General features: G+C 35.4%; 2 protein-coding genes across 2 annotated transcripts; one reads left to right on the forward strand and one right to left on the reverse strand.

Annotated features, from left to right (window-relative positions):
* Nucleotides 1-269: 269 nt before the first annotated feature.
* LOC108774981 (uncharacterized protein CG7065) lies at nucleotides 270-7074 on the reverse strand. Its single transcript, XM_018541241.1, has 6 exons — nucleotides 6891-7074; nucleotides 5123-5238; nucleotides 4112-4833; nucleotides 3835-3938; nucleotides 3649-3751; nucleotides 270-3349 (listed from the first exon to the last, which is right to left on the reverse strand). Exons 2-6 carry the CDS (start codon nucleotides 5192-5194, stop codon nucleotides 541-543), a joined length of 3810 nt encoding a protein of 1269 aa, XP_018396743.1. The 5' UTR covers nucleotides 5195-5238; nucleotides 6891-7074; the 3' UTR covers nucleotides 270-540.
* A 1449-nt stretch (nucleotides 7075-8523) lies between these two features.
* On the forward strand, nucleotides 8524-18088 carry LOC108774943 (uncharacterized). Its single transcript, XM_018541192.1, has 7 exons — nucleotides 8524-8767; nucleotides 9893-9925; nucleotides 10306-10455; nucleotides 15174-15334; nucleotides 16294-16396; nucleotides 16566-17122; nucleotides 17758-18088. Exons 1-7 carry the CDS (start codon nucleotides 8524-8526, stop codon nucleotides 17974-17976), a joined length of 1467 nt encoding a protein of 488 aa, XP_018396694.1. The 3' UTR covers nucleotides 17977-18088.
* Nucleotides 18089-24982: the final 6894 nt, after the last annotated feature.

A 24982-nucleotide genomic window follows, 5' to 3' on the forward strand; every position in this document is an offset into this window, starting at 1 on the left:
GATAAAAAAACCAAATATTTCAGACATTACATATTTAACATACAATTGACACATTCTTGCGAGTTATACGTCGTGCGCGTGAAACAAGATTCTATTTCATTTAAAAATGTCAATATGACGATATGATTTTTTTTTACTTATTTTGATGTGTGAATATATAGATGTTGCATTTGTACAAATAAATAAAAATGGAGATATGCGGATAATAAGGTGGAACATATATATCTCACTATAATCACAATTTTATAAGTACAACTTTTTCTGATCAACATTATGGAAGTATTTCTGCAAACTAAAACGAAAGTGATGTGCATCTATTGTTGGCTAATTATGAAATAGAATCTGATTAACTTCATTAAAAATATATGAAGCACGAATAAAAACGAGTACAGAACTTAGACAGTTTAGTATCTGTGCGTGGAAAGAGAACGAGTCTTGGGACTTCATTCGAGTTCACAGAACTGACCTAATCCTGCAGACATAATAATCCGCAATGCGAATGTTCATTAAAGAAATTATTGATAACAGAGAACATTTCGTTCAATAAAACCGCTGTTGCTGCATGTAATGATCGTATTGCTGAGACGAAGGTTGAATATAGTTTGACGGAGGCGCAGTTTGTTGTGCACCGTAAGAACCGTAAGCTGTTTGCTGAGGGTACTGATTTGACGGTCCCCCAAATTGACTTTGATTAACTGGATTTCCATAACCTTGATAATTGTAACTATTGTCCATATATCCAGGTCCGGGATTATTAGGAAACATTTGTGGCTGTGGTGGATAATTTGAGAATTGTTGATTCGACAAGTTAGGATAGGTCATCGGCTGTTCTTGCGACCGTGATTGATTATTATTTGAAAGAAAATTTTGATTGTAAAAGGGCATTGCACCAGGCGGTGCTGGCTCATTGGAACCTACTTTGAGCTCGGGTTTTTTCTCGCCCAGACTCAACGATTTCGGAACGTATTTGTTCGGTAAGTCGCACATAATGTTTGCAATCAGACGTTTAGTTTCATTTAGTATCGCGTTGGGATCATTTGTTTTTGTAATTTCCTTTGATCTCGATATTGGTGATTTTGATCGCGATCTCACTCTCGACATTGATCGTGACCGCGATCGCGATCGCGATCGAGACCACGATTTCGATGAAAAAGTACGCGATTTCTTCGCTTTTTCGTTCTCGCTCACATTCTTGCTCGCTGCTTTGTAGATATCTTCGTATGTATAGTCGTCATCATCGTCGGACAAGTCTATCGTCTTGATCTTAGTTTTATCATCACTATCTTTTGTCATTTGTTGTTCTTCGTCTTCGTCATTCGCGAACATGTCCAGTTTAGGTTTCCACTTATCTTCATCGTCTGTTGGATTCTGATTTCCTTTACGAGAGGAAAACGGAGAAGTGCTCTTTTTACTTTTGGCAATGGACATTTCAATCTCCAAACATGGTGATTTTATATTTCCTGTTATCGATGACTTTGACGGTGACGTCATGCCGAGATTAACGAAGTCTCTCAACTTCTCCACTCTCGTCGGATCGCTCGCTTCAAGCTTCTTGAGAGAATTTATGAGACTGTGTTGTTCCTCTGTGCTCAGATCTTTAAACTTTTGCAATTTCAGTTTTAGATCGAGGTCTGACAAATTGTCCGGTTCTGTTTTCGAAACCTGAGATTGATTAGACTCAACCGAAATGACCGCCGTTTTGACAGGCTCTGTTACTTGAGGAGGGGTAGTGTCGCTGTTCGTTAGACCTTTGACAAAATCAGCAGTGGTGACTGGTTTGTCGGAATGTTTCGATGCTTCTGCCATACCAACGACAGCGTTAATCAGAGTTTCCAGTTCTTCCTGCGAGACATTTGATCTGCCTTGCGCAACGAGAGCCGCGGCAATCTGTTGAGCAATAGCGACTTTATCAACTGTACCGACACCTGGTACGCTCACTGGTTCAGATTTAATAACCGGGACAGCTATTTCTACCGGTCTTGAGTATATGGGTCGATTTATGTAACTTGTTACGGGTTTAATAGTTTCCAGAATTTCTCGATCTTTCTTTTTCTGTTCTTCTAATTTCTTTTTATTCTCAGAAGCTTTGTGTAGCAACTTAGCGATATTCTGTACAGCCGTTTTAGTGGCCGTAATCGCCATTTTCTCTACCATACCCGCGAACAATTGACCCTTGAGTTTTTCTTTGACGGTCTCGAATAGGACGCTCATCTCTTCATCATACAATAGTTCTTCAGCGGAATTTGGCTTTGCTTTCTCAGCCGCTAAGGCTTTTGACAAAAGCGATACTACCTTAGGTCCAAGAGAACCTAATTGTCCTTCAAGAGCTGTGAGTAACCGCAATAAACCGACTATTTCAAGATCTTCCGTTAATACCTCTTCCGCGATAGGCGATGAAGTGGCCGGTTCATTTTTTACAGGATACGGTGTTGCGTAATATATCGGCCTAACACGCGATGGATAATGGCTGTATAAGTTCCCTCTTCCACGTGAATACGTAGGATACGTGTAATCTCGGTCTCTGGCTTCATGGCGTTCGTAATAATCAGACTTGATCACCGTTTTCGTACCAACGTACTCTACTTCATCGTCACTTTCTATGGCAAGCTTACTGCGCTTCGTAGGGGTACGTTCTCGTTCTCGTTCTCGTTCCCGCTCTTTTTCTCTTTCTCTTTCTCTTTCTCTTTCTCTCTCTCTTTCTCGTTCTCGTTCTCGCCTCGGTGGAATCCACTTCTCCGGCGGTTTGTCTTCAGGTAATTCCAATCTTTTTTTAATTTCTTCTTTTCGCTGCTGAAGTTGTTCATTGTGGATTTCGCGCATCCGCTTGTTCCAAAACTCAATCCATTCTGGCTTGAAGTCATGCTTGCTTGGATCGTTACCTTCGGCTTGGAGTTCCTTGTATCGTCTATTCCAGAATTTTTTCCATTCGTCTGGATAAGATGGATGTTTTTCAGGATTCTTCTCGTGAAACTTTAAAGCACGATCTAGTGTTTCTTCGGCGCGTCTAATCTGCTCGCGGTATTTGTCCCACTTGTCACGTTCCCTAAGAGGCTGTAAAGACCGTGATCGCGATCGTGATCGCGATCTACCACGGACACGATCGCGTGATTGTCGCAAGTGACTACGATACTTTCCTGTGTTTTTTTCGATGGAATTTCTTTTATTTCGATTCGGTGAACGAGATCTTGAACGGGATGGGGATGGACTGCTAGATATGCTCGAAAGTGATGAAAGCGACTTGATGTCATCCGAGGGTCGTTTTGGTGAATTTTTTGGATTCTCCTCAGATTTCGGTGAGGTTTTACGAAGATTCATTTTCTCTTTATTGACTATACGCATTTTAAAACCCCTAAAATAAAAACAATTCTAAAGTTAAAAGATATTCGAATTCAAAAGTTATAATTTTAACAGAAAATGATAAAATAAAAAGTACTATTTTTCTGTTAATTTATAAATTTATAAATAATAATTAGGAAAAAAATGAAATTTTAAAACAGATTAAATTATTGAAAAAATTTTAATAAAAAGTTCTTAAATTTTTATTTGGAAATGAGTTAATCTATTAACAAAACATTTATAGAAATTTCTTTATTAATATCACACTTGTCAATATCTATATTTTGTGATTTTATTATTTTATTTACTTACGATTTCGTAACTTCTCCTTTAGATTCTAATTTTTTAGGTTCTACTTTTTCCTTTTTTTTCTCTTCTTTTTTAATTTTATCCTCAATATTTTTATCAGGCGAATCTTGATAGAAATCAATAATTTAAAAAATTTTATTTTAAAAATCTAATTATCGTTTCAAACACAGTTGCATAATGCATACTCACTTTTTTTTTTCAAATTATTACCATTCATTTCTGCCATTTTTTCATCAAAATTGGTTACCCATTGCACATCATAAACATCCATAAATGTACAGTCTGATGTTTCCCTGCATACAGGAAACAGTCAAATTGGTTTATTATACGATAAAGTAAAATAAAAAATTCAAATGTTATAAATTAAAACATCGTATTACTAATATCGGTGTCATATTGAACATAAGTGACAAACTTAAATGACAAAAAAAGATCAACGACAATAATATTGATTATTTGGACTTACTTAAAATGAACGTCCTGATATACCCTCTTGATATATTGCATCTTATTCTTTTCAAACTGAAATTTGTCTACCAATTGCGGCTTCATTCTTCCAAACTTTTCTTCAATTTTTTTCGCCACTAACACCGATATTTCATTGGCCCCGCGCTTATAGTTAGGGGTACGCGGTAACTCTGCAATTGCTCGCGATATAGTTGAAAAGTGTCTATTCAGATATGTAATTCGATGATTATAACTGGTAATGTGAGCCATTACTGTGCGCGGATCGCCACGCTTGTCGCACAAAACACACGTGTAACTCGGTTCACAGGACTCATTGTCCACCAACTCCAACAGATATTCGAGACCGACGAGTGGCGAACTTTGATGGCGATCTAAACTCATTTGTATCGACGTAATCCGCGTTATTTGATCTTCCATACCAGGTGGTACTGGCTCACCAGGCGCCAGGGTATCGCTGATAGTGGTAGATTGCACTGGCGCGACCATCTTGGCCACATCCGGTCGTTTGGACCATAGCATAACCGGATATGGCCACTCGTCCAGTTTCATTTTGTGACGATTACACAAATTATGATTTATCAATTTATGGGCCCCGAATAAAGCAACGTTACAGATATGACACCATATATCACCATCTTCGGTCTCGGAGTAAACGGGTCTCAGTGCACCGTCTTCAGCGGTAACGCTGCATCTCATTATACGCTTCCGATCATATTCTTCCTATGAAAAATAAACAATTCGTAAGGCAGATGATCTTCCATTGTCGAATGCTAGTCTCAAAAAAATATCCGTAATTCACAATGGTCCATATATTAGTTTTGCGGAGAATGAAACGTTAAATGTATATATGACATAATAACACAGCATGTTCAAAACAATTATTTCGAATTGGACTTTGGACTTGCATATTTGACAAGATATATTTGTTCGAAATTATACTACAATTATGCACAATTCATCGTTGCTATTACATAATCGTTTCTGTTGCCATCTCACATCCTCTATTTACCTTTTCTTTAGCTTCTCCTGATAAATGAGAAGGATTACGTCCCTCTATATCGAGATCATCGAAGTTCTGCATGGTACAGCCGTAATAGTGAATGGCGCGGTCACCGGAAATATTCTCTGAAAATATCGAAATCTTATAAGGCCAAAAAAGTGATGGCCATAGTACATCAAGGTTGGCACAAAATTGCAATTGCAAGATTCGCGAAGGTCACTTTTTTACAAAGAAGCACATTAGAAAAAAAATCATAATACACCAATAAAGTATAAGCACTCACAGATATCACCGAGTCTATCTGTGTGAATTTAGTTTCAGTATTGCAGTAGCCAACCCTGTAGTAGCGGTTTCTGGTAGCGTATCAAATTTGTTAATTATTATAGTTGGAAATTTTAATTAGCCGTACTTACTTACCATTATTACTGCCGCATGTGCTAACAACTAATATTTAACCGAAATAAATATTTACGGTGTATCATATATATCCAATATATAATACAATCATACGCATCAAAGACAAATTTTATACTTAACTTTAGAAGTATATTAAACTTAAGAGTTTTTGCATATTCCATGTGCACACATGATAATAGACACATGGCACAAAGCAGAATACATTATAAATTCATAAATTATTTTCATAAATATAAAATAATATGAATTATAAGAATTCCAATGCTTTAAAGAAATTAAAATAATGAAAATTATGAAAGAAGACGCGGTAAGAAGTAGTCCGATTAAATTTTATAATATGTCACATTTACTCATTAAGTCAATCAGTTCCAATTTTACAATATTCTACTCTTATGTTTCATAAATGTCTCAAAACAAGATTTTATGATTCTATTGTATAATACAGTACAAAAAATGTAAAACCTGCATATAAATAACTAATAAGCTTTCTACAATAAACCTAAGCTGTAAGTCTTAAGCTTAAGAAATTAACTCCCTCTCTTACTTTGATCATACTCGATTATTATTCTCACATTCGACTGTGACTGGTCAATTTTGTGCTGCTTAAGACTTAAAGTTTATGTAACGGCTTATTGTGGAATGTGTGTTCTATCTATATATTATATCAATAACAAAACATGGATAAAAGTATAATTTTTACATATGTATATGTTACAATATTTCACATACAAGGGAAGGTAAGTTGTTTTATCTTAGCGTTTACAGATCGCTGAGAGTAATCGCAGTTTACCACCTTGCTGGAGTATTTGAACAATCCTCCAGCTACTTACCAACTATAAAAGAAATATGAGAATTCCAAGAACCGTTCCACTACAAAGAACCACCAAAAAACCACTAAATTAAACTGAACTGATTTCCATAGGAACCACAAACGGGGCAAAGTTAAGACTTTCTTTAACTTCGCCAAATTGACTGATAATTAACGAGATAAAATATTCCGCGAGTCAATCGTTCGTAACCATGCCGTATAAATATACGTGTGTGTAAATTTTTTAATCCGGCATTTCGTCCCGAACAGATAGACCGCGATCGCGCGTTACTTAATCATCGTGCACCCAAAACGCAGGAGGTTAAGACGTATTGGCAACGTTTACACCATTACGTATCCTCGTAGAAGCGAAATGAGCTCGTTTCGATAACGCGGAGCATCCGCGACGATGCATAAACACTAACGAAGACGAGTATGATATTTCTCTGAAAATTGAACACCTCTCATCGTCTCGCGTCAGACACCGATCGTTAATTTCATTATTCTCGTTTTACATTCACGACATTCGGCGAGCCGTCGAAGTTGACTTACCTAATTTCTGATCGTCGTCATTCAGTAAGATTGCGAATGTCGTAGATCAAGCGTCTTTCGCTCATTTACGAAAAAACAGCAAAATAGTTTCTCATCATCATGGCGTAAGTAAACCCGTGGTGGCATTTGCTTTATAATTATTTATGGATGCAAGTTACAATCTGTCTGTAATAACGAACGACAATGAAACACGAATAATGTTCCTATACCCTAGAATTATAGAATACACTAGACACGAAACGAACAGTGTGTTTTTTTATGACGTGCATACGCTGAAATAAAAATCGATTCTTATCGATCGATGGTAATTCAGGAAAATGTACGATATACAACAAATTCACATATAACGTACGTCGGTACGGCAGAATAAAAAGTCGATGTTGCATAGAAAGAGAAATTTTTAAAAATATGAAAAAGTATGTACGTATAAAAGTATATACATATACTATAAGATTGGTATTAAATTCGTAAAAGCTAATTTTCTGTATAAGAAACTTAACTGAGATATTTTTCGTTACAACTGTGAACTTTTAATAATTATAATATTTAAATTTTCGGTATTTATTCAATTGTAGTTAATTGAAAAATAAGATTATACAACTTATAATATACAAATTTAAATAAAAGTGGATTAAGTCACATTGTAATTTATAATTTAGATCTGCACTTCTTTTATTTTAAAAATAACATAATTTAAAGTAATTTTCTAATAATTACCAATGAATTAAGTAAATTATCCAATCAATTATCAAGTAGAACAATAAGACATTATAATATCAAAATGACTCCAAAATGATTATTAAAAGCCATTTTTCAATTATTTCTGATTTATCTTGATGTCATTTTGACATTATTGTGACTTATTGTTCTGTTCGGGAAAAATTATAACTAACTTATCAATTTTATAAAAATTGTAAAAAGGGTGGTTTTTTAAGAATTGTGAAATAAAAATGACATTTTTTTTATTATACCTATTATTATAATCAAATAAAAAGAATAGCTTTTTCTCTTTTCTAGGAAATTTAATCTTTTGGTTATTTTTAAAGTAAAAGAGTGATATATAAAAAAATTTGGACAAAACAATTTAATTTTTCAATTTGACAAAATAAAAATATTAAAATTAGAAAAAATATACTTTTAATAAAATAATTATTTTATCTAATTACAAAATGCAAATTACAATTTTACAGAGACAAATAATTATATACCATGTTTAGTTCTGTTTACTAGGTTTATTTCATTATTGCTTTTTTATTATTAACGTAGAGCTTCTTTTTTTTTTTTTTCTTAAAGAATGAAGTATTATAAGAAGACATTTATTAAAAAATTCTATAAAAATTCGAAATGTTGTATTAAATGATCAAAACACATTTATTGTTAACGTCATGACACGCATTGATTGTTATCTCAATAAAAAATCAACCTACATACGAAAACGTAATTGGAACTCATATGGGGATATCGTAACCGGTGGCAGGAGAGGCCCCGAGATGCGTGGGCCTGACACATTCGCGTGGTCCCATTGACGGTCAGTCGGCGGCCTCGATCTTCAGTGTTAGCGTGGATGTGTCCTTACGATTTCGCGCTATCAGGAATGCGTTTTCGCAAATACCGGTGATCCGAAGGCGCGATTATGCTATCACGCTGCTATGGGATATTTATCTTGTGTATCGCCACGGTAGCCGAAGCATCATTTTCACCGGTGGGGAGATGGTGTTCTATTTGGTTCACGCTAAGTAGCGTTAGCGTGCTACTCACCTTACCGGAGATCACACACCAATGGTCGCTCTTAGGACTGAATCTCTGGTCGAATCACGCAGGGGATAAGCCGACGTCTAACGAGATCTTCGAACGTGACGCGACTCGATTTTCCAGGGGTGAGTATAACATTGCACAAACGACGTGAAGATATTGAAAAGAGGAATATCCATACTTAGGAAAGAACGATTTTGATGAAGTAACTAAAAATTTAATTATATGGAGAAAAAAAAAGTTGTTCCTGTTTGACTGAATCAATTATTTTATATTTGACTAAATTAATAGAAATATTAATTTATCTTCTTTTACTGGAGAATATAATAATCAATACTTTTTTCAAAATATACATACATACGTTCTTTTCATCGAAAGAAATAAAGATAAACTAGATTAATTTAATCAAATAAACAAATTTTTTTCAGTATAAATAAAGACCTGAAAGCAATTTTGTTGGATTATCAAAATATTGTAAAATTCTTAAGCGTCGATGGTAAAACGTTCTAGTAATCAGTTAGAGTGTTTTATATGTAGTTATTCTAATAATCCAAACAAAATAATTTTTAAATCTATATCTAACTAAATTTTTGAATACTTCAGTAAACCTTTTCTTTTGTTTCGTATATAATTCCTAGTAACGTATTTTAATAATTCCCGAAATCAAAATATGATACCACTATCACGGTGACGACCGTATGTATACTGTGACACTGACACTGGACATAAACTAACGTTGACACTGACATTGTCTTCCTCTTTTAAGATGAAGAAAATTGAAGATTTTGTAAAGAAAATTCTGTCTTTTGCATCGCTATTCTTAGCTTGCCATCGCGTTTGCTGTCTGATTTGAGAGAGACGTAAATGAAAGAATAAATTCTTTTCCTTGCAACGTGCATGCAATTTTAGAAATTTTGCAAAGTTATTTTTCCAAGTGTATTTTCTGCGTATTAAATGATGCATATATATTATGATAAATTATATAATACAATTCAAAAAATAATTATGCAAATGCTATTTATTAATTTTTGATGGTATTCTTACTATTGATTTACTTGTTTGTTTTTCAACAATCAAACGTGTGTCACTTTTTGATTAAAAAAAAACATAATTGATTGTTCTCAGCATTTGAATTAATTATTTAAGAAATTGAGTAAAAATTAATAATACAATGAAGTTAAATCTTTGTCGAGGAAGTGCTCAAATATAAAACGTAAAGCATGATACTTAAATGTAATAAAAAGACTAAGTAAATACTGCAAGTAATTCTACATTGAAAAAATGTACTAAATTTAATAAATCGTCCTTTTAATAATACTAACTAAATATTTTACTAAATATAAAGATATATTTAATACAAAAACCATTAATTTGATGTATTATCGTTTTAAATGAGTAAATATTTATTTACTGCAAATAAATGTTTAATTAATACTATTTAAATAAATATTTATTAAACTTTATTACATTTTTTCTCAGTTTGTTGTTTTATATGCATTCCATAAATTTGTATCTGTAGATTTTCATCAAATTTCTCGCGTAACCATTTTTTATCCATACCTCCTACATTTATTTACATTCCAGTAAGTGACGTTATTTAACGGTTAGAACGGACGAGGGGATTTTTCCGAGTTTATTTGACTCGTTTCGCGTTTATCCGCAGTGCTGAACTTCTTTCCCGTTCCGGTCGAGGAAGAGTGCCTGTCCGAGGACAAACGACGTCAGGGAATATGCATGAACACATATGAGTGCCGTATTCAGCGCGGGCAATCTCACGGACCGTGCGCGCTCGGTTTTGGCGTGTGCTGCATATGTGAGTATGCCTGTCATTCGTACGTGAATATAACTTGTCATGCGCGTCATCTTAAAAGCGATATCGTGAAACCTATCTGGAGGGACCTACCGAAGCGTCAATTCATTCTGGCTGCAACAAAAGTGACGTCTCTCTGACACGTCGTATTTTATCCGCAAATATTTCTAATTCCTGATGAAATGACTAATCCCTTAAGATACACGTTATATTTCTATCTTTATCTTTTGTTTACGCTCAGAGAAATTTCCGATTTTAGGCATGTGCAATTATAAACGGTATTCCGTTTAGGTAACTCAAAATTATCTCTATTGATGCCAAGATGCTCCACTGACACACCAGTATATAATAGCAAGATATGTTTTTTATTTGAAGAAAATCTATTTAACATGTGAATCAAAAATAAAAATTTAATTCTTTAGATTTAAATTTTAAACATAAAACTGTTTCAATGTTAAAATTAAATGTATATATATATATTCCTTTCTTAAATCAAATATTATAAAAAAATGCGGGCGTATTAAGCAATAGCACTGACACATCAGCTTAGTTAATGTTTAGAATTACAAGTCCTGAATCGCACTCATCTAACAACATTAACTAAATATAAACGTCCGTTTATTTATAAACATAAAAAGGGAGATGTTCTAAAATCCTACTTTAATCTCGTTACATTAATATAAATTTATATCTTATGCCCGTATCCTCCAACGTAGATTAACTTTAATCTCGATTCTACTTACTCTTCATGCTTTTTAATTTTTAGAAAAAGGTAAAGAGTAAGTTGAATCGAGATTAAAATTAATCTATATTGGTGCAGTATGGATAATTGATATAAGATATAATTTGAAAAAGTAACACTTCTTTTATCTAAGATAAGGAAATAATATACATATGTGTATTCTAATAATTTACGTAAGGATAAGGTATGAAACTATTTATTTATCTAGATAACTTATTTAGATAATTTTGTATAAATAATTGCAATCATTGCATATAGAACATTTGTTTTTATTTATATAAATAACTGATTAATCAGATTTTCTTTCTTACGTCATTATTTCTTTTACGCGACACTGCTGTTTAATGTCGTCCAAAAATAATGCGGAAAATATACTTCTGGTTAGGAGTTATATGTTATTTTTAGCGTCTAAAATTGTATCCGTGCAACCGCAGTTTTCGTATTCGCGTTGTCGATTTGATGCCGAATCGATCAGCGCTTTTCTGCTAAGTTTAACGGTATCGCGATAGCCGGGTGTAGCTTCGGGACGATCTCAAGCAGCACGTTCTCCTCGATAGCGTGAAAGGGAGCACTCGAAGAAGGAAAGAAAAAAAGGAGGAACGGTATACGCTTACCCGGTGAGTTCGCACGAGGAAGAACTTGAAGGCCAGGTTATACAGTTACTTAATTGCCTTTCGGTGCGGACACAAGTGTTGCACTGTACGAGGTCCACTGTCTCTCCGGCAGCTTGTTTACATTGCTTTTCAACAAATTCGCAAATATGATCGAGCGTGACCGAGCATATCGTTCTTTAAAAATCTATTTTACAAATATTGCAATATGCAGAGTTCCATATGTAATCGAATTGCGGGACTCGTATCTCCTCTAAGCGCGTTATATTGTGAAATTTTACATTTTATGGACACTTGCGATATATATATATATATATTTCCTTCTAGCGATAAATTTTCTGTAGAATTTCAGCTCATTTTACATTCTCACAAAATCCATTTGAAATTTGTTGAAAGATAGACATCAACGATGTGCATCTCCAATTCTAAAATTTACTTCGCCCAAGCGCTTAAAATTTTCGACGTTAGACTTAACAACTTCGTAGTTGGCCACCGTATTAAATTCTCATTAAGTGAAGGTACCAAACTTGAAATTCATTAAGTAATGCACCATTTATGTACATTAACGGTGATTATATGACAGACTCTGTGGACGTTTAGTGGAAGGTAAATTTAGTACAGATTTTATTTATTCCTAAAAAATTTAATATCGATTCATTTACTGGAAAAAAAAAAAATCTCCTCGAATTAAGACTCTATTATGCGGCTAACGATGTTAATTTTCTTTTTAAGAAGGTAAGATAATTTAAATGTAGCTAAAATAGGAATTTTATAGCATTATTTTTAGGTGTACATCCCTGATGGTGATTAAACTTTTATTATTACGAACATTCTCGTCTCATTTTATGAAGCGACTTACAATTTAAATCTCATGTAGCGCGGAAAAGTTCTTATATGCCAGCCTGAAACCGTTCCATCGTCCGTCTCTGTTTTATAAAGTCTCTCGTCCAATCGCTCCTTGTTGCTTTTTATTCGGTCTGCATCCATTCGCTTTTTCCGCCACGGTACATGCTATTCCACAGTCGAAAACACGGCCATACCGTACGTACGGATTCTTGACCGATTTCGCGAATACCACTTCTTGCCATCCTTATACGTTGCATCCTGAAAGTCTAAGTTTTACTATCGTATGCCGTCATTCCGCAAAAATAATTTAATATCGCGAAATTTGATGCGTTACGGAAGAAAGATGATGCATATACACTTCGAGCGGATTTACGAGAGCTATAACACGAACAAATAAATTTCTAATGCTCTCATGGTCAAAGACATGGGGACGTGACCTTTAGATATAAATAGCTCATCACAATTTTACGGGATTAGAACGGCAATTATGTAATAAGTAGCAGACGACAGTGTATATATATAAAAAAAATATATATATATATATTCTTTTAAGTACTGATATTTTTTAACTCGTAACATTTCTATGGGAGACTTTCAATCTACGCGATTTATTAGAGCGCTCTTTGCGCTCTCAGAACCTACTACCTGTCTACGTTCTCGTTTCATTAAGATACTTATTTAGGGCAGGTTGTTCCATCTTGGATAAACATGTGGTAATTTATTTAATGGATAAGAGAGAGAGAGAGAGAGAGAGAAAGAGAGAGAGATAAAATTTAGAGAACAAGAACAGCAGAACGAATAAGCTAAGATTTATCAAAAGGTGGAAATAAAGTATAGTCTTAATCTTTAATATAAATTAAACATTGTAATGTTTTATGTTAAAAATGTGTATGTATGTTAAATTAAGGATGTATGTATTACATGCTAAAGTATGATCAAAAATATAAAAAATTCATAGAGAGAAATTGTATTATTACGTTTATTTGAGTGTAAAATTTTTGAGCACGATTTTCTTATTTAATCTGTTTGCCTTTTGATTCACAAAATCTCATTTTATAGTATAACTTATTTGTAAATTCGATAAGATCATAGCATCATAAATTAAATTAAATTTTTTATATGTATTAATAAAACTATAATAAATATTCGTACAAAAAAATTGTATTTAGATCCGTTTGTATTAAAAAAAATTATTTACAGAAAGTTGCAGCAAATATTATTTCGATGCATAAAGCCGTGATAAGTTAAATTTGTTTTGTTTTTTGAAATTGATTTAAAAGTGTATTGATAAACATTTTTTTCGATTGCGATACTGGATTTTTTATTATAGTCAAAAGCTGCTTAAAAGTAATTACAATACAAAATTTAAAAAATTAGTTGTACATTTGTCAAAGAATGTATTGTTAGAATTAAGAGTATAGATCGCCGATTCTGAGGTATCGTATTTATCCGAGATTCTATGTTATATATGTGCATACATATGTGTATAATTTTGCATACGCGACATATATTATAGATACGGTGAGTAATGTGGTTCAAATCGAAAGTTGTGTTACCTATCTTGCCTATCTCTTGCTTTTTTTGCACTCTTTTCGTTGAATCGTTGAATGCACGCTGCCTGCAACGCGACATCAGCCGCTCATACATTTTTTATATTGCCCACCGTGATGTTTCCTCGCAACGCCGGAGGAAGTAAGATCTACATGCGAAGGCAGCGTGCGTTTCTTTTAGCCAACGGGCCGTTGAATAGCGTCCCGAGATTCTAAAACGGTCACTGAATGCCTGAATGAGAACTCGTTATCGAAGCCGGAGGCTGTTCGTGAGAATATCGCGCAGGCGACGCCCACAGTAAGATACTTCACGAAAGTGTTAGAATGTCTGGCATTCGCATTTAATCCGTTCGCATAGACGTGAATTTTAAACAGGAAATTTCGGCGGAAACAGGCTATTTTGGGTGAATTAATAGCAACTGCGTCATAATTCCTCGCACTTGTACATTCGTGTTTCTCCTTACGTATAGATCGATCTACGTGAAAAATTAATAGATTTTGGAAAGACGTTGAAGAAAAGAGTTATTTAAAGTGTAATAGTAGGGGAGGGAAATGAAGTATAAAAGTTTATACTGAGTATTCCTCAGAAAAGCCACTATAGAACTCAGGTGTCTGATTTCCCACTTAACTTTAGAAGGCTAAAAGCGCATTATTAGTTTGAGCTTTAAACGTTCGAGCATCAGAAGTTCGAGCTGTACGTAAATGTAAGGCGATTCATTATTCGTTCATCAATGTAATCTTTTATTAATCGTCACTAATGCTAATTTAACGAGTTTAACGGTGAATGCTATTATACTTCGCGTTCGATCTTGTTTGGATTGACTTAAATGCGGACGTAAAATTTCACGGAAATGTGCGCGAATATCGTGGGTGCTTACTCTAATTAAATATTCCAAAGCGTACGAAACGCAAACACCCTACGGTCGGTACAAGTATTTTGTTAACTGTGTCAGTAATTAATATGGTTTACAGTCACGGCAAGCTGCGACAATGAGGTACAGAATAATCTGACCTACGTGACCAGTCCTGGTTTTCCCAACCTCATCGACCGGCCTATGAACTGCTCAGTGCTTGTACGGAAAATCGATACGGAGGTCAGCCAGTTGAGGATCGACTTCGTCCATTTCAACATTGTAAGTCTCAGGAATGTCTTATTATTATAGTGTTATCTAGGAATAGGCTAGTTGCAACTGTCGATTCCCCCGAGTATCGTTTAGTACATCTAGTATTCCATAAGTCGTCAAGATAATGTCGATACTGACACGTGTGAAGAATGCAGAATTTTTTTCTTCAAACAACTATACGCCAACGTTAATTTCCGGATACTGTCCTGATGATATTAGCAGCATTTGTGAAAATCTTAGTCAGTGTTGTTTTTCACCCAGACGGCACAATGTCTAAAATTAGAACACAAGGTATCTTTAAGACGTCTTACATCTCGATTTTGGACATTGTGCTACCTGCGGGTAAATGTGCTGGTACTTAATTTTATTATTTTATAAATAAATTTGTAAATATGAGGAAAATAAAAGAAGGGGAAAAAGAGGAAAGGACAAAATACGTAAGAATAAAGTGAACATGAAGAAAGATCGCATATTAGTTTTTATATTACATATTCCAGGTGGCAAGCTGATGTTATTTATCGTCATTTTGACGACAGTAGACGTTATTTTTACATAAAATGGCGACAAATGACATCAGCATATTTGGAATATGTTTACATAAATAAAACGCACATAATTCGTTTGAGTTAGCGATGTGTATGGAGTAATCACAAAGTATAAAAAGCAGAAAAAATACACGGAAAATAAATTAAATGAATCAAATCAAATTAAACCAAATTTAAATTAAATTAAAGAACGGTTTTGCTAAAACGTCTAAAAAAATTAACTACATACACAGATCTGAAAATAATTTTATTAAACCATCAGAATAATTATGTATAGTCAAGAGGTTGCTAGAAACTGTGTGCAACATTTTTCATTATGAAATTTATACTCACATTAGATCTGTATTTAACTGAACTTTTAAATACTTTAGAACAAATCGTTTTTCCCCGTGCAGGTATATGTGAAACTAGAGACTGTTTTAGGGTCAGCCAAACGCTTTGACTGGCGTGTGCGACGGCGATGTTATGGTAATTAACAATAACAGGACGTCTTTCGAACTATGTGGATGGAACAGCGGGCAACACGGTGAGTATTTGTTTGTACAATTATTTACACAATCTCCGTAATTGCTCCTTTTGTAGTACCGCGAATCTAGTGTTAAAATTCGATCTCTATTGGCGCGCGGAACATCTCGGGCACGTGTACGTTTTTCGAGCAATTTAAATAGCACAGACTGCTGTATATCTCGGCACAGTGTACGTGGACGTGGGCGAAGGCAACGAACCAATCACTTTAAACTTCCGGCTGCCAAGCGGACTGCAGTCGCGAATGTGGGAGATGCGGGTGATGCAGCTGGGTTTCGAGCAACGTGCACCGGTCGGATGTCTCCAATACTTTCACTCACTCAACGGCACACTGAGGACATTTAATTATCTCCCGAACGGCAGATACCTCGCCGAACGCGATTACCTATTATGCGTACGTCAGGAGAGAGACATGTGCGGTATTTCTTATCAGCCTTGCACGCGAGACTCTTTTCGGATAGGTCCTAATAGGTCTCAAGATCTGTCCAATACGACCAATAACACGGTTCCCGCAATGATCGCTGCGAACAGCGGAAATGCCTCTGCGGCTGCCAATCTAAACGTCGCTTCTGTAAACGGTTCCGGTATGGACATTGTCGAGGGATCGGGAGCAGGATTATCTGAACAGGAGATGACTTTTATTTCCAACACGAATTCGGTACCTTCCTTCGGAAGACGGTGCAGAGACAGGATACTTATTCCTTGTGATTTCGAGGAATTTATTACGGTACGTCGTGTTTAATTAATATTTTCTTAATTATACTCAAATAGCACGCGTATAGGTCCACAATTGGAACATGATACAATAAGTTTTGTGTTGCGATTATGAACATGCTACCTGAATAATAATTATGTAGCTAAAGTCTAGCAATGCCTAATAATGTAAATATATGATTGTCACAACTTCTACCATTACATAATTTATTACTCCGTTCAAAAATTTTCAACTTGGATTTATGTGATCATTTGTGTTGTGAATACTAAAATTTTAATATTCTTTTCTTTGAAATGCTCCCGCATTCACTAAATATATAACGATAATGTGCTTTACTTTTTTCTTTTTTTTTTTAGTACCTAACTTTATAAATAATTTCTAAAGATTTTAAAGTAAAAATTGCTTAATAATTTTTGTATACTCTTGTAATAATAATGCAAAATAAGAGAGACGAATAATCCATTGTATTAGATTGAAATATCCGTCGTGTGTACAAAGGGTTAATCAGAAAACACGGTAATGTCTCGGCACTAAGACAAGTGTAGCGATACTATCGTGTTCTTAGAGCAACTTTGGCACATTTTGTATCAGAAGACGGAAGTAATATCTTGTTTAATGCTTTAGTTTATTGCAAATGTCTGTTTTAGCCGGGAAACAACATGGCAGGTATCTGCAATTTAGAGCGTTGCGGCAGTTCGTTGTGCGGCCGAAACGAACTCGACGCAGAGGGTAACTGCCGAGTCGAGACTTGGACTACTCCCTTTCGCATAAGGGTAGCGTTTGGTCCGGGTATTAACATGGACGGCACGTTGGAAGACAATGCCGGCATGTGTCTCACGTACCAACAGTTAGCTTGTATAGCCTGAGCGTTATAATTATCCCACGCTTCGCAAGGTGCATAAAGCGCGTAGCGGTACGCTAGACGATCTATTAATGCGGAGACAACTGTCCAACAGAAGAAGGAAGCGTCATCGACTGCATCTGTATACTGTCTGCGACACTGTTTCTGTAGCATTGTCGAGCGACGTCGCTGTCGCTTTCGCAGCGCAAATATAGGAAAATATTTTCGAACGGAATAAAGATGAGATTTCGCTTGCGCGGGTTTAGACTAATGGATGCGAGATTACGGGACGGGAATTATGGGATTGGGGTTGAAGTATCGTGCTGCATAATTAATACCACAAAAAGTCAAAGAGTCAAATAGTCTTTATTTACAAATGAACTAGCTTAAATCGTAAACGCAGCGCACAACTCTCGATATAGTGATATAATGTATACATGTATATATACATATATATAAATATATACATGTATATACGCATATAATTCGCCTTTGTGTCCCGCTTCTTCTTCTTTTTTTTTTTTTTCTCTTATTCGATTACCCGTCACGATCGTCGACTACAATACGCAGTGTATTAATCACGGGGCACCGATTTCTCACGTCGAGATTTCCCAAACGCGAGATTAGCGGCAGAACGATTACTTATTTATATATATAATGTATATACGATGGTAACTTCCGCTGCGGAAGGCGCCGACGACAATCACGGCAATCATTAGCGATAACGATAATGACGTTACAAGAATAAATTATAATGTCGTTAATACAATAATGTCGACGATGACAGCATCACCTCGAATTGCTCTTCTAGAAGAAACGTGCGCTCGTCATCTTGCCTCCGAAGAAGTCAAGATCGCGTTAGTCTTTCTTTTATACAAGCTATTTCGCATATATCTATATATATATACGTCGTGTATAATAATTATAATTCGTAATTCATAATGATAACGATAAGGAAAATTAGCGATAATATAATGGAGACAATTCGACGACAGTGGTGAACTGCAGCGGTTAACTTCGATGTCGTCGTCGGCGACGTCGCTGTCGTATAATTCGAAATCATACGTATCTACCTACGAAGTCAAAAGGACTGTTAAGTAGCATAAGAGAGAGGGCGGTGGTCGCGACGAACGTGTATGCAAATATGTACGTGATTACGCGTGTCACTGTGTACGGTCACTTAGTGCGGGGGCACATGTTTTTGTCCTATAATACTCTACAGATTTTTCGGATGTCCGTGGGGCATTTAACCCGCGAAGTGCTGAGGCCATATATATTTCGAGTAAATCTACATGGAAGTTTTAATTTAAGTTAAGTTTAAATAAATAATAATACACGACGTAAAGAAGAAGAGGTTTATTCCTTCCTTCTTTTTTTTTTTTTTACTGAAACGATATACCGAGTATCCTCATTTTACGACTGTCACGTTAAAATGCGTCACATGTAATAGGCTATTTACAATAAGCCATTATCTAAACTTTTATGTCTTAAGCCGTAAGAAATGTGACCGATCACATGCGAGAACAATAATCGGCTATGATTAATCAATTTCTTACGACTCACAGCTTATAGGTAATGGCTGCTTTCAGCAGAAAAAGTAGTTTTGCGACTGTTGTAAAATTCTTTAATATAATTGGCCTTGCCTTAGTTCCTCACTGAATCTAAATGTACAAATCAATTATATTCAAGAATTTTACAAGCTGCTTTTTCTGCTGGATGCAGTCTCACACAATGGCTTATTGTTGAAAGCTTATAAACGATGTATCAGCTGAAATGCTCGACAAAAATGTCCAACAATAATTTCGTAACGAGAAATTAACGTTCGATGAATCTGTCTTCAGATCGATTAAGCACCCCACTGCATCCAATTGAGCTACGTGTTCCCGAAGAACTGTCGGACGTTCGTCGTTGTATTTATATCGTCGAGCGATACAACGGAGCAATGTACAATTCGTGGCGTTTACGGTATGCGCAGGTAACGCGAGACTCAAGCAAATGATAGTTGACAGTATCACGATATCGAATCTTGAGATATTCTGTGGAATATCCGATAAAAGATTCGAGAACCGCGCTCAAGTCGAATTCGACGAAAGTTCGGATGTTCGGTAATCTCCGGAAAGTTTTTCCAATATTTAAAGAATTTATACTCACGTATAACATGAAAGTGTCTCTGTCGACACAAGATTTTTTTTCGTTTATCTTTATGCTTGTAGCGAGAGTTATCAAAGAATCCGAGAAGTTTTCACACATATCCGTGTAATATATGTGTCCGTTTGGATATATGAAACTTCTATACGGTTATATCCGGAATTATCAGCTGTCCGACTGATATCCGAGTCACATCTAGAAAAATCCAGATGTCCAGATGTATATATAAAATTCAATTTGTATCCGCGTAACCTGCACATCCCGCTGTCAATTAACCGAACCCTATACATATTAGAAAAACCTGATATTAGAAAACCGGACTTTCACCCTTAATCCTGAACAGCAGCGAAACCAACGGAAAACGCTTATACAGAAAGGTAACGAGATCAGAGCCCCAAAGTCGATCAGGATTGCCAGATTTTTCATTCCGAATCACAAAAACGATTCCTGGATTTAATAGTAACGCAAACTATAAATCGGGTCTTCCATTCTGGGTCAACACTTGGCACAGAATATGTAACATTAAATGGAAAGTAACAGCACGTAAGTAAACACGTGGCGAGAATAAATTTAACGCGTTTGTAACGAGTCAGCAAATGGATAATCAATAATCATTAATCAATTTCGATTAGAGCAGTGGCGTTAGCACATCGCGTTATATCGTAGACCTGCTTGCGCCAGGCGTTAAAGTGGGACGTTCGATGTCGAAAGCGAGGAGGTATCGTCGGGAAGAATAGGTACGCGTTTTCGCGAGGAGGAAAAAAAAGAGAGAAAAAGTGTCCGATGGCTATCCGGCAATCCCGCGGTCAACGTAAAAGCGCAAGGAGCGAACGCGATGGTGAAACCGCAAGCGGCAAATGTACATTACTGTAAATTATGCTAACGTTACTGGCCGTCATGAAAAGAGTAGGTACCATATATAAGACGTCGCTACCTATGATGCAGCACTAGAGCAACAATGTGTGCGCGGATCGCACATACACACGGAGTCTGTACACACTCTCGCTTTCTCCCCTTAAAAACTGTTGTGCGTGCGTGCTCATTGTACCCGCCGCCGATATGCATTTTCTTTTTTTTTTCTCCTTCCCCCTTCCCCTCGCCCATTTCTGGTCGTTTTACTGGGTCATTTAAGGTAGGGGAAACGACATGTAATTCGAAAATTGATCGATAACTCTATACGCGCGATTATCGTTTATTGAAGAAGAGACATCGTTCGTATTACTCTGTATTCTATTTCACTCGACTTCGCCTTAACTTCCTGCTCTATTATTTATTTCGCACTCAGAAAAAAAATATAGTGGTAGCAACTGCGAAGGAGTGGCGATTACGTAAGTTTTTTGTACGTAGAATTAGTGCAGGACATACAGTTATCGTAACTGTAAAGTTGTTTATTCAATTATGTACATTAATTTTGCATATTCAAAACTTGTACAGTTTTCACCTTGTGGGACTTTTTTCATAAATAATTATTACTTAAGCTTTAAGTTATCACTTGAGCCGTAAGAAATTGACCAATCATAATCGATTGTATTATTCTTCTTACGTTAAACTGCATTAGGCTGTGATTGGTCAATTACTTACGGCTTAAGACTTAAAGCTTAGGCAGTGGCTTATTGAAAGCCTATTATACGTAGTTGCTACTACTTTGTTTTTCTCCGAATGCAGTAAAACAAAGATCGCACTTTGGATCAAACGGCAATGTTTTCCCTTTCGAATATATTCCCGCGAAGTTCGGCACAAATTGCTGCATCGGACAATTTACAAACGTCACGTTGGACTTATTGGTTCGAGACATTTATCACGGAAGAGAGCCGAAAGTATCAGCCGAACGTTACGACTCGGAATTCCCGCGCGTTCCCGCGCGAATGTACATACATTGTACGCGTATAAGTACATTTGTATTTGAATCCAAATGTTTCTCCTGGTCGGACCGCGGAGGAAAGAAGGGACATTTGGAGTCATCGGCATCGATCTCCTAATGCAACCCCGTGCGTTTTCCCGCTCTCTTATTTCGAGTCAACAGCGTTGAATATTGCAACATGCATGCGAGCATTCCGTGAAATATAACGTATGTGTGCGTGGACGTACTCGTATTGCCGATACGGGATATATAGTCTAGTCAGGGTCGAATTATGGCTGGCTTCCATTTACAGGGCTGCATAACGGGGGAGCTCTGTACCCGCGGTGCTCTGTATGTCACAGGAAATTGCAGGGGTGGTGTTATTTCCATTTAAATAATATGCAAACACCCATTTGCACCTGTCTCAATTTACACATGGATTGCACTTACATCGTTCTATTGCTTCTTGTTTCAAACATGATTCTTGAGACACATGTTCTCAATGTATTCCATTCTATCGCTTTTGCGTGTATACGTAACGTTATAGATGATAGGCACGAGGTGGTGAAATAAATTATATCACAACATATATTTTACACTCTCTAGGCACTAAAATTTAAATATTTTTCGAATTATAGCTTCTAAGTTTTAAGATTCATCTTCAATTTTTTTTAAATAAGTACGAGTTATACGTTTCAGCTATATCTTTTAAATTAGAACAAGCAGCAAAGAAAAAACACGCGTTTAAAAAATCCAATTTGAAACATCAGGGTAACAAAAACTGATACTATAATAAGATGCAGTGATCCGATTTGGATTTGTTTATTGACGAATTGTGTCAAGGACTACACGAATTACGTATTAATTTTCCTGTACATCTCTTTCTCAGAGTTGTTCAACATAGCAACTGCGTGGACAGCATGACCACAGCATAGACCGTGTATAGTCCCTAATGATTAAAGTGGTAAAGACGTAACACAGCCAGTGCATGGTCGGTGCAACCCTGGATAGGAAATCCAGTCTTTAAGGCACAAAGAATCGGGGCAATTGTGAGCAGCGAGCAAACTCAAACCGACAGCACCGCACATAAATGAGAATAAATATAGAAAACGGTCTTCCATCAACAAATTATTCATATCCCTTATTAGACGTGACCAACGGGTGTAACGTAAGTATACTACGTAGATTTCGCAAAAAGTGTAACGCGCAAATATCTCCGAAACGGTTTAATTGGAATGTCGGAAACTTCTTTCCGATTTCTATATTTTATGTCGAAAATGAAGGTTTACTCGTGATGTGTTCGTGTGCGTATCTTTCATAATAATTAAACAACTAAATTAGCTAAATAGGTTTAAACATCAGGCATCTATCAGGTAACAATTGAACTGCTAAGAAGAAGAAATTATCATCTATTTGCTTTCGTAATACTGATTATTTATAAAAAATATAGAATTATAAAATATTAAAATAGTCAAAGTTGTACATAAAATTTAAAAAAACATGAAATTTTACTGGTCGTTAAATTTAAAAGTGTAGCTTTATAATTAAAAAAATTCATATTTACATTCAAGATATATCAAATTGTTATCATTCCAAACTGACGTATTTAGAATTAAAATACTGAGAAAAGAATGAGAAAACACATTGAATAAAGTTTCATGTAACGTTTTCTAAATATTATTACTCAACCAATCATATATGTCTTGTGCAAGGAAAATAAATTTTCTATTTACGTGGAGATCTATAAAGAGTTTAAGAGTTCTCATAGTTTAATTAAATATCTGTATCAACTTGATCTCCGCGAAACTATTTAAATGTTAATTTCCTGCCAACTTTTCATATTAACCTAATTTGCACGATGGATTTATTATTCATTCAATTTCCATATCCGTCAGCAGTATTCACTTTTCTAATAATATAAATAATTTTTATCATCCATCTAAAAGTCTAAATACATTTTTTTTTATAATATACGGCTGTACACATAGTTTCTCTATGAATGCAATTGAGTTATTTTATGCGACGGGTCATTTATTTTTCGCGTCATCTGATTAATTTCTTCCTTCAACAACACATCAATCTTTCCGGCTACAATAAACGGATTTAATACGTAGCTTAAGAAACTAAAAAAAAATTACATGCAAATGTATATATCGGGCAGTAATGTATTTATTGTAAAATGACACGCGTAGAAATTTGTGCGTGCATTCCTGAATTAAAAAAAATTATCTTATCGACTAATGTCATCATTGCATTTTAAGCAGATAAATATTAAAGGACAAGATTCGTGAAGCCAGAAATACGATGACAAGTAAATCTCCTAAATGTTTAATTACTGAAATAGAAAATAATGTAAGATCGAGTACTGATCTACGAATGCGTTTTGGTAACGTACAAAACTTAATTACAGAAGTAAATGTATATGTATTTTAATATACATATATAAAAGCAACGTTACGATTGTGCGTAATAAAATATCAGAATTGTAACATATGCCAATAATATACAGCTATATTATTCTATGTGGAGAGATAATTATGGTATTATTGTATTATTTAATATCATTAGAGTAAACCCAACATGCTAGCGGTTTAATTAAATTTGCAACGCATGAAGAATACGAATCCAACAGCTCTGAAATCCCTTAAACGGAATTTTTTTATTTTCAACTTGTGTGCTAGTATTGATAATGATTTTTATATCGAGAGAGATGTGCCATGAGATAAAAAGAAACGACAATACGAATGTTTAGATATGGTCGTTATTGAATTTGTGAGATGTAATCGACCGATCGCAATTTTGGTCCAAAAGAGAACAGCTGTCTCATCTTGAGTCATCCAAAAAAGAAATGAAAAAAAAAAATGGAAACGCGTAGCTATGATTAACTCTGTCGGAGAAATGACGATTGTCTATATAGAGCGTCCGCCGACTGTTCGCGAGATCCGTACACTCGATCGCACGTGTGCCTATATGATATGCTTTTGTCGTCCCTTCCTGCACTTCCTTCTACCCCCTGTTCCCAGGCACAACAGATATATGTATT

The sequence above is a fragment of the Cyphomyrmex costatus genome, unplaced genomic scaffold, assembly GCF_001594065.2.
Source record: "Cyphomyrmex costatus isolate MS0001 unplaced genomic scaffold, Ccosl1.0 scaffold28, whole genome shotgun sequence".
Lineage (NCBI taxonomy): Eukaryota > Metazoa > Arthropoda > Insecta > Hymenoptera > Formicidae > Cyphomyrmex > Cyphomyrmex costatus.